Raw genomic sequence first — 10,152 nt, 5'->3', positions numbered from 1 at the left:
TTTGCTGAGAACATTAAAATTGGAGACTGAAAGAGGTGTGTGATGGACAAGACAGAGCAGAGATTCCTTGAATTCTTGCTGAGGCCGTTGCAAGTTTAACTAGAATTTGACTCCATTGAGAATCCCAGGGAAAACTACACAACTCTACTCAAGGAAGCCAATGTCAAGATGCCTTAGCTAACTTATCTTGGCTTCTGTTCAACTGCTTGCTTGTGCAAACCTCTCCCTGCAGCTGCAGAGCAAAATAACAGGACATAGTTTTTCCTTTAAAAGCCTCTTGCTCTAAATGCTCATGGCCACACTTAGGTCCTGAATACGTCAGTGTAGTCCCAGCCAGCTGGAATACTTGCTTTTTTTTTCTAAGTTAGAAACAAGCTTGCTTCACATGTCAATCCCAGCTCCCTCACCCTCCCCTCCTCCCCCACCCTCTCCACCAGCCCCTCCACCCCACCCCACCCCAGTCTCCCACCCAGTCTCCATTCTGATCCCCAAGGAGGGTGAGGCCCTCCATGGTGTATCTCCAGAGTCTGTCATTTCATCCAGGACAGGGCCTAGGCCCTCCCCCCAAGAGTCCAGGCTGAGAGAGCATCCCTAATTGTGGGATGAGCACTCAAAGTCTATTTGTACATCAGGGATAAATACTACCCAAGGCCCCATAGATTGTCTAGGCCTCCTTCATTGATACCCACATTCAGGGCATCTGAATCAGTCCCATGAATGCTTGCTTTTTATTGGCATTTTCTCTTTCATTGAAAAATAAATTCTTTTCTTGCATAATATATCCTGATTACAGTTTCTCCTCCTTCTATTCCTCCACTCGCCACCTCCCCTGCCATCGGAATCCACTCCTTTTCTATCTCTCAGTTGAAAACAACAGGCTTCTAAGAGATAATGATGACGCTGGGTATGGTGGCACACAACTTTAATCCCAGCACTCAAGAGGCAGAAGCATGTCTCTGTGAGGTTAAGGCTACCCTGTCTCAAAAAAATGGAACAATAAAAGAGACAGAGAAAATAATAAAATACAGTTACATCAAACAAAAGTGTCATGTCAGAGTTGGACAAGACGAGCCAACAGAAGGAAGAGAGCTCAGCAGAAAGCACAAGAGTCAGACACCCACTTTGTTCCTGTACCCAGGGATCCCATAAAAACAGTGAACCGGACCTGGTGCAGACATGTGGGGGCTGCTTCGGTCTCTACGCGTTTACATGCGTTTTTTCACACTGCTGTGGGGGGGGGGCTTGCTCTCCTGGAGTCCTCCATTATCTCCGTCTCTCACGCTGCTTCCATCTCCGCTTCCGTGGGGTTCCCTGAGCTCTGAGGAAAAGGGTTTGGTGGAGACATCCCATTTAGAGCTGTGGGCCAGTGTTTCTCCCTCTCTGCATGGTGTCCGGCTGTGGGTCTCTGCATTTGTTCCCATCTGCGACGGGATGAGCTTCTCTGGTGCTGGCTGAACAAGGCACTAATCTGAGGAGAGTAGAATATCCTCGGGAGTCATTTTATCGATGTTTCAGACCAGCGTTATTTTGCTTCATCCTAGGTTGCTGGGCTCTCTGGTCTCTGGCTCTTGATTGCCTTAGCAGTCAGTCCTAGCAGCACAATGAAACCTCTGGGAAAACTGATCACCAGGGTCCTGGTGAGCTTCCTGGGTGGTGATCTACATTAACCCACCTGGGTGGTGATCTACATTAACACACCTGGGTGGTGATCTACATTAACACACCTGGGTGGTGATCTACATTAACCCACCTGGGTGGTGATCTACATTAACCCACCTGGGTGGTGATCTACATTAACACACCTGGATGGTGATCTACATTAACACACCTGGGTGGTGATCTACATTAACACACCTGGGTGGTGATCTACATTAACACACCTGGGTGGTGATCTACATTAACACACCTGGATGGTGATCTACATTAACACACCTGGATGGTGATCTACATTAACCCACCTGGGTGGTGATCTACATTAATCCATCTGGATGGTGATCTACATTAACCCACCTGGATGGTGATCTACATTAACACACCTGGGTGGTGATCTACATTAACACACCTGGATGGTGATCTACATTAACCCACCTGGATGGTGATCTACATTAACACACATGGATGGTGATCTACATTAACCCTCCTGGGTGGTGATCTACATTAACCCACCTGGATGGTGATCTACATTAACACACCTGATGGTGATCTACATTAACACACCTGGATGGTGATCTACATTAACCCACCAGGATGGTGATCTACATTAACACACCTGGGTGGTGATCTACATTAACACACCTGGGTGGTGATCTACATTAACCCTCCTGGGTGGTGATCTACATTAACCCACCTGGATGGTGATCTACATTAACACACCTGATGGTGATCTACATTAACACACCTGGATGGTGATCTACATTAACCCACCTGGATGGTGATCTACATTAACACACCTGGGTGGTGATCTACATTAACACACCTGGGTGGTGATCTACATTAACCCACCTGGATGGTGATCTACATTAACACACCTGATGGTGATCTACATTAACACACCTGGGTGGTGATCTACATTAACACACCTGGGTGGTGATCTACATTAACACACCTGGGTGGTGATCTACATTAACACACCTGATGGTGATCTACATTAACACACCTGGGTGGTGATCTACATTAACACACCTGGGTGGTGATCTACATTAACACACCTGGGTGGTGATCTACATTAACACACCTGGATGGTGATCTACATTAACACACCTGGGTGGTGATCTACATTAACACACCTGATGGTGATCTACATTAACACACCAGAGAAATCCGCCCTCAGGACATGGGGTTTTCTGTTTGGGACCCTCCAAAACTTTGTCCTTGTCACATGTGTCTCCATTTGGCTGGCTCTGATTCCTTATCCATCGCCATGGAAACAGAATGACAGGATACTTGCCGGAGTTCTGCAAGCTATTCTAGTGAACCAGATCTGACGGCAGAGTAGGGACTGCACATCATTTAGTGCCTCATGAGAAGAGAAAGTGGCTGGGCAGATTGTCGAGCTTGAAGCTGGTGTCTAAAGTGGGGGATTCTTTTATTTTCGTTAGTATGTGGTCGCTGTACAGTGTGTTTTGCTAAGACATTTATATGCACGTGTATCATGTACTTTAAACATACTCCTCTGCTGGGCTCTTCTGACCCCTCCTCTAAAGTGGGGGATTCTTGGGAGGATTTCTCCGAGTCATGGAAACTGCACTAACACTATGTCGATAGAGTCAGGACTACATTGCAGCTAGGCCTGGAACGAGGCTGTGGGAGGAGCCTTCCTAACAGCGGCGGGGGAGCTGCTGACATTGTGGAATGGCCAGAGAGCGGGGATTTGGGAGTCAAAGGCATAGTCAGCAGAATTCTGGGATGGTTTCACGGTTTCTGACCCCTCAGACACAAATCTGAATAACCCTTTTGAAGTTTTCTGGGATGCCTTAGCAACCCAGGGCTTACACTTGGTTATACGCAAAATCCTTTCCAAATAAGGCAACTAGTTCACTCTGTCCTAACATCTTTCCAGCAACTCCCCTTCTGTGCCCAAACACGTCCTGAAAAAAAAAAAATCCAGAACCGGAGGCACTGAGATGACCCAGCCTGCACTGACTTTAAATACGCATGCAGTAAAATGACTTGTGTCCCCAGGATGAACTTTTAGGTGTAATCCCTTCCTTAACATCCTATGCCTGTGCATGATTGGGCCTGCAGGTGATTAAACTCAAAGGCGTTATGGGAAAGGTCACGCATAGTAAATGATAACCCTGTGAAAGGGTTTATCAGAGCCAAAAAAAAAATATTGTCCCTAGCAACCACTCCTCATCCTCCAGAAGCCATAAAGGAACCAAAATTTATTCTTTAAAAAATAGCTTTATCAATAGGTACTATTTTCACTTTAGCTAATAAAACTGATTGATTACATTTTAAAAGGAAAACCCAGTTTAAGTAACCCAGGCTATTGCAGAAACCTCACTGTATATCATCTCCACTCCTCCTCTTTACTTATAAAAGCCTTTGGGTTTTTTTTCCGAAGAATTTAAATCTTTCAACGAGAATCTGAAAGCACCACATCCAGATAGGACCATCAGCAAACACTCAGGTGTGAGGTCACACTGCGTGATGGATTTTAACACAGGATTAAGACGAGGGAGTCTACAGACATGACTGAGACCTAAAAATCAGTATAACCTTGAGTTAACCAAAGCAGAGATTGTCTTAGGCAGGTACTTTTAAAGAAACATACCCCTTCCTGAAGGAGTAAGTTCAAGAAATATAAAGGAGCCATGGGCAGCAGGGAACTGAAGTATCCCTAGATGCTGACAGCACCCCTCTCTCCAGTCCAACAGCCACGACCCCTTCAACTACAGCCACAGTTGGGAGAGTATCTCACAAGAGGCCAGCGTTAGAGCCTTAGACCTTCATCAGGGGACAGTCTGGGAAGGTGGCAGTACCTTTGAGAAATGAGGCCTAGCGGGAGAAAGTTGGGCGACCGTGAATTTCCACTAAAGAGGATGATGAGCTCTGGTCTCTTCCCCTTTTGCTTCCTCTTCTCTTCCTGGCCACCAGGAAATGAGGAACTTCACTCCACCATGCCATGCACAAAGACCCAGAGTCACAAATCTAATCAATGCTGATGGGAGCCGTGATGGTGGAGTCCAAAGTTAATTATCTGACAGAACCTCAGGTCTTCCAGATGGCACCGTAAACTTAACCTATTGAGATCCATGGAGCATAGAACCCAGCTCACCCAGACCTAAACTTTTAGACACTAGCAAATAACAATAAACACACGTTGCTGCAAACCACTGAGTTCTAACAACTGTTGCTTGCTGCAAGCCCTGCCACAGCCTGGGTTCAAGCCCCGAGGCCGAGAAGAGACACTGACTCAGAGAAATGAACTGTCCGACCACCAGTTGAGTTTCACACAGGTGGCTGGCCTGGAATAGTTCCAGCCGTCTTTATTTATACATCAAAAACAAACATGTTCTTCCATACTATAAAACAAGTTTTTCCCATCCTCCAACATTAACCTCCAGCAAAAACAAATACGTAAAACGTGTTTTTTCCCAACTTTGACGTCAAAACATCTTTAAACCAAAACAACACTTGTCATTTTGCTGGCTTGGCCAAGTACCGAGCCAGGCAGGTACACCCTGTCCTTACAAAACTAAAAGGTGAGCGACATAGGCACACATTTTCAAAAACAGCAACCCCATTCAAAACATATTGACAAAAAATGGGGGTGATCTACCTCCCCTCCTGTCAGCACGGAAGTAGGACAGCTCCCCGGGGTCTGAAATGACAGCTGGCATCGCCAGACAAGAAACCTGAGACGCATCCATTCCCAAAGAATTGTAGGGGAAGATACTCGAGAAACGGGGCTTCCAGGAACGATCACGTTTCCCATGCGTGAGTGGCAAACGACGCCCAGGGGAGTCACCAGCATTCCAAGAGAGAAGGAAGCAAGCTTGCGGCTGCACAGTCACGGCACTGCTCCGCCCTGTCCCAGAGTTCACTGCCAAGTGAGACTGTCCCCGTGGGCTTTTGCCTCATCTGAAGACCCGTCGGACAACACTCGTATACTGGCCCCAAAACTAGGCCACGTGTCTGTATGCCCATGCCATCTAATAACTCTAAGTTTTCACCCAAACAGACAACGCGTCTTAATGCCCCCCCCCCACGTCAACCCTGAGGCTCAGACCTTTTGCTACCACCTGGCTCCTTTCACACTGATGCTGATGCCCCTTTCTGCACCCTCCCTCTCTGCTGGCGGTGATGCCAGAGGCCCCGGTTCGACTCAGACGACCCCTTACTGTGTCCACGGAACTTACCTTTGTTCCGCGGTTCCCCGGGGCAACGTGGTGTCCCATACGGGGCTGTGAACACATGGGTAAGACTCCAGAAGATGCTTCCCGTCCTGCTGATCTGCCTCCTGCCGGTGTCCGACGGGAAGAGCTGTCTCCAGTGCTGGCCGGAGCTGCCCGCTCTGCTGGACTATGATCTGCAGGTGCTCTGGGGCAACCCAGGGCCACCCACGGAACTCTCACAAGCCCTACACTCCTTTTTCCTGGAGGACAGCACCTTACTCGCGCCCTGGTACCTCGGTGAGGCACAGCCGGGCAGGGACGGGAGCACCCATTCGCCTGGCCTGATCCTGTCCCCGACGTCCTGCTGTCCCCTGTCCCATTCTCAGCTCGAGATCAACTGGAAGAGGAAACGGCTGTGTTCTTCACCCACGTGGACAACGCCATTAAGAAGCTGAGGGATGGTAAGGACCCCAGGGACCGAGTCGGGTCACCTAACCCTGATCTAAACAGCATTCTTGGTAGTGGGTAGAGAGGCTTCCTTGAAGAGCAACGGGGCCACTGTGCGTTCTGCGGTGGTACAGACATGATCCCAGCACTTAATGGTGAAGACGAGGGGATCACGGATTCAAGGTCACCCTCCACTACATAGCGATCAGTCTGCATACATGAGACCACGTGTGGGGGTCAGGGGAGACTGGGACAACGGCTCAGTAGATAAAGCCCTACCTGTACAAGCACGAGGCCTGAGTTCGGATCCCCGGAGCCCAGCTTGGTAAATCTAGGAGTGGCAGCACGTGTCTGCAATCCAGTGCCCCTAAAGAGAGATGGGGAGGTGGAGACAGAAGATTCCCGGGAAGCTCCCGAGTCAGCTGGCTGCATGCACACAGCAGCAAACGGTGAGAAAGCCCGCCTCAAGAAACAAGATGGGAGTGAGGACTGGCATCCAGGTTTCCTCTGGCACCCATGTGCATGCCGTGACACGCGCATCCCTGCTCTTGGAAGGACGCAGACAGATGTATACTCATATGCCTTCCACACACACATGCACGCGCACACACACACACTTCTTTAAAGCAAAAGCTGGAGAGAAGGCTCAACCACCATTAAAAGGTTTTCCTTTTAAGTGTGAAGACCTGAGTTCAATTCCCAGAACTCACGTGTTTAAAAATGTATGTAGTATCTGTGCCTATCAACCCCAGTGCTGAGGAGGCAGAGGTGGGAGGACCCCAGCGGCTTACTTGACAGCACGAAGAGTAAGACACCCTGTCTCAAAAAATAAGGTGGTTCCTAAGGAACAGCAACCAAGGCTGACTGCCAGGTTCCGAGCTCACATGCACGGGTTACCAGTACACGGGCTCACACGCACGGGTTACCAGTACACCGGCTCACACGCACGGGGTACCAGTACACGGGCTCACACGCACAGGGTACCAGTACACGCGCTCACACGCACGGGGTACCAGTACACTGGCTCACACGCACAGGGTACCAGTACACGCGCTCACACGCACGGGGTACCAGTACACGCGCTCACACGCACGGGGTACCAGTACACGGGCTCACACGCACGGGGTACCAGTACATATGTGTGCACATGTACGCAAAAGACTGGCTTCTTATCAGTGAGTTTCTCCCGTATGCTACACCCAGACAAGTCAGCGCTTCTGGAAGAGATCCGGGTCCAGAAGGGGCTGCTGGCTGAGAAGCTGAAGGACAGGTCCCAGGAGCTGACGCAGAGGGGTAGGAGGTGGGGCCACCCCGCCCCACCCCTCCCCGCCCCACCCCTCCCCGCCCGCCCCCCCCTCCCCACCCCCTCCCCCCCCTCCCCACCATCCTTAGACCATGGTCCATGAATCCAATGGGCAGTCCCTCCTAAGGTCTCCCCAGGAGCTCCTTCCTAACCCACAGGTTAGGTTCCCCCCAGGAGTCCCCTAGTGCCATGTCCTGCTCCCTACCCCACCACTCCCAGGTCTGTGCCTCTCTGATGCCTCAGTTTCTCCACCATCTCACTTTCCTGGGCAGCCTGCAACGACTCCTGTGGTGAGTATGCCCAGGGCTGAGCTGGGGGAAGGGACGAGAGACCCTGCCTCATCTGAGGCTCCTGTTCGTCTCTCTCACAGACATCCTTTCCCCAACGGAGGTCACTGTGTGTGCTGACTGCCAGCAGCACTTCCTGTCCTGCAATGACCCTACCTTCTGCACAGGTAGGTGGCCTTTGACCCACTCGTTGGGCGTCACATGACTCATCCTCCCTTTCCCAAACCCCCCACCCCTGGGTTCCCCATCTCTGCCCATCATTCTTTTCTACCCTAGCTAGAATGGCCCCAGGTTTTCTTCTTCTGTTGGGTCAAGACAACAGAATCTGCCTGGCTTTAGAGCTGGGAGCCACTGCTTCTGGGTCCTCGGACACAGCACACCTGCCACTCTCTCAGTGTTGTCACTTAAAAAAAAAGTCAGTGAGAGAAAAGACGCCATGCAACAGAGCTTGGCTGGAGGGTCTTTGCTGTTGCCTTTGTGGGGGAAGGGGGACTACACCGCAAGCTCTCAAGCCTCCACCATTCTTCCTCTGGCCTCTCACACCTCTCAGTGGCAGCAACCTTTCTTGCTGTCCCCTACTCCTCCAGTCTTGGCCGTCCCCGGTACAGAAAACACGTTGCTGAAGGGCCAGTCTGCCCCAGGACACGGCCTTTTTGTAACCTCAATTGCCCACCCCAGTCTCCAAACACCGGGTTCCTCCTTTCCCCCCCCCCCAGTCAAGGTCGTTCAGACCTACAAGTGGGCTGTGATCCTCATCAGCGCCCTGACGCTCCTGGCTGTGGCTGGCATCGGGTGAGTGGCTCCTCCCAACTCCGGTGCCCCGAAGGACACACGCCCACCCTCTGACTGAACAGTCTCTCGCCTTTTTCTTGCCCAGCGGCTACTTTTTCTGGCTCCGAAAGAAGAAGAAGACTGTTGAGGTAATCAGATACACTCCTTTCTGGGGCCTTGAGGCTCAGCGCCTGCCTGCTGGGCCTGCTGTGTGCAGAGATATTTGAACCTGGGCCCGGGATACAGATGGGCAAAGTCCCTCAAGCCTCTTGTTGTCACCAGAGTGCTCCTGCAGAGCCAGCTCCTCTCTCTGCCCTGCACACTGACATGAACAGGCCAGCATGGTAACAGCTTTGTCACGACTCCTGGGGGTGGCTGTGGCCAGTGGGACTCCCAGGAGGAAGAAGTCAGAGAGCCTGGGATTGCATTGGGAAGTCCCATTTCTTTCCTCTTTGCAGGGAAGAGTCAGAGAGTTACCCCCTTACGGAAGGGAACAGCACTCACAACAACAACCAGAACAGATGTTGTCTGACCGCTAAGTCGTCTCTGGACTTGGTGACTCTGCCGCGTACAAAGCACTCCTCCCTGGGGCCAGGAGAGCTCTGAGGTTCTGCAGTTCTGCAGACAAGCCCCCCTCCCCCTGCCTTCCTCCCTCCCCCTCCTTCCCTTCCTCCTTCCCTCCCTCTCATCCTCCCTCCCCCTCCCTCCCTGCCTTCCTCCCTTCCTCTCTCCCTTCCTCCCTCTCTCCCTTCTTCCCTCCCTCCCTCCCTCCAAACACATATCATTTTGTACAATAGTTCTTTCATTAAAAACATTTCTTCCTGGTTTTTCTGGAGATTTGGTTTAAGCGGATGCAATACTCATTCATTGTTGTCAACTTGACTAGATCTAAATCACCCAGGAACACTCTGTAAAGAGCTACAGCCCTAGGCCTGGAAGCTACTTTCTTTGTGTAGGGGAAGGCAGGGAGACTTTTTAAAAGTGTGTTGTGCCCCCTAGTTTTTATGTCAACTTATAACAAACTAGAATCCTTGATGGGAGATGTCATTCTGTAAATATATGTCTCTCTTATTGGTTGATGAATAAAACACTGCTGGCCAATAGGGAAGCAAGATAGGTGGGACTAGGCGTAAAGGAGGATTCTGGGAAATGTAGTCAAGAGTGAAGAGTTGCCATGTGATCCTACATGAGGCTGCGTCTTCGGTAAGATAAGTCCTTGTAAAAAATATATAGATTAGTAATTACGTGTGGTTCCTGCACCATGAGCAAGTCCGAGGTATAAGGAAATGAAAGACAAGATGTCTGGCCTTTTGTGCTAAGAGAATGCGTGTGTGCTCCTTTATTGGAAGTGCTAAGAGGTCTCTCTCCAATTATGGAGAGGGAGCAGTCTTATATACAGGCTTACAGCACAGTGGAAAAACCCCAGGTGGAAGAGAGAGTGTTTTCCTCTTGCTAGATGTTGATGTCAGTGGGGCAAGGCCAGGACAGTAAGCCAGGACTACAG

At 50.4% G+C, this 10,152-nt stretch overlaps 1 protein-coding gene across 3 annotated transcripts; it reads left to right on the top strand.

The window, feature by feature from the left end:
* The first annotated feature begins 5,871 nt into the window (after positions 1–5,871).
* Tex51 (testis expressed 51) lies at positions 5,872–9,475 on the top strand. Of its 3 annotated transcripts, none has more exons than XM_040758035.1 (9): positions 5,874–6,137; positions 6,227–6,301; positions 7,491–7,580; positions 7,863–7,880; positions 7,961–8,044; positions 8,594–8,669; positions 8,755–8,797; positions 8,931–8,992; positions 9,107–9,475. In XM_040758035.1, the coding sequence occupies exons 1-9, from the start codon at positions 5,939–5,941 to the stop codon at positions 9,252–9,254; spliced, it is 795 nt and encodes a 264-aa protein (XP_040613969.1). In that variant the 5' UTR covers positions 5,874–5,938; the 3' UTR covers positions 9,255–9,475. The 3 variants fall into 3 exon arrangements, with proteins under 3 accessions (XP_040613971.1, XP_040613969.1, XP_040613970.1); XM_040758036.1 differs by having other exon boundaries at positions 5,904–6,129; XM_040758037.1 differs by lacking the exon at positions 8,931–8,992 and having other exon boundaries at positions 5,872–6,137; positions 9,107–9,316.
* Positions 9,476–10,152: the final 677 nt, after the last annotated feature.

The sequence above is a fragment of the Mesocricetus auratus genome, unplaced genomic scaffold (genome assembly GCF_017639785.1).
Source record: "Mesocricetus auratus isolate SY011 unplaced genomic scaffold, BCM_Maur_2.0 Super-Scaffold_100015, whole genome shotgun sequence".
Taxonomy (NCBI): Eukaryota; Metazoa; Chordata; class Mammalia; order Rodentia; family Cricetidae; genus Mesocricetus; species Mesocricetus auratus.
This window is presented reverse-complemented; position numbering and strand designations above follow the sequence as displayed.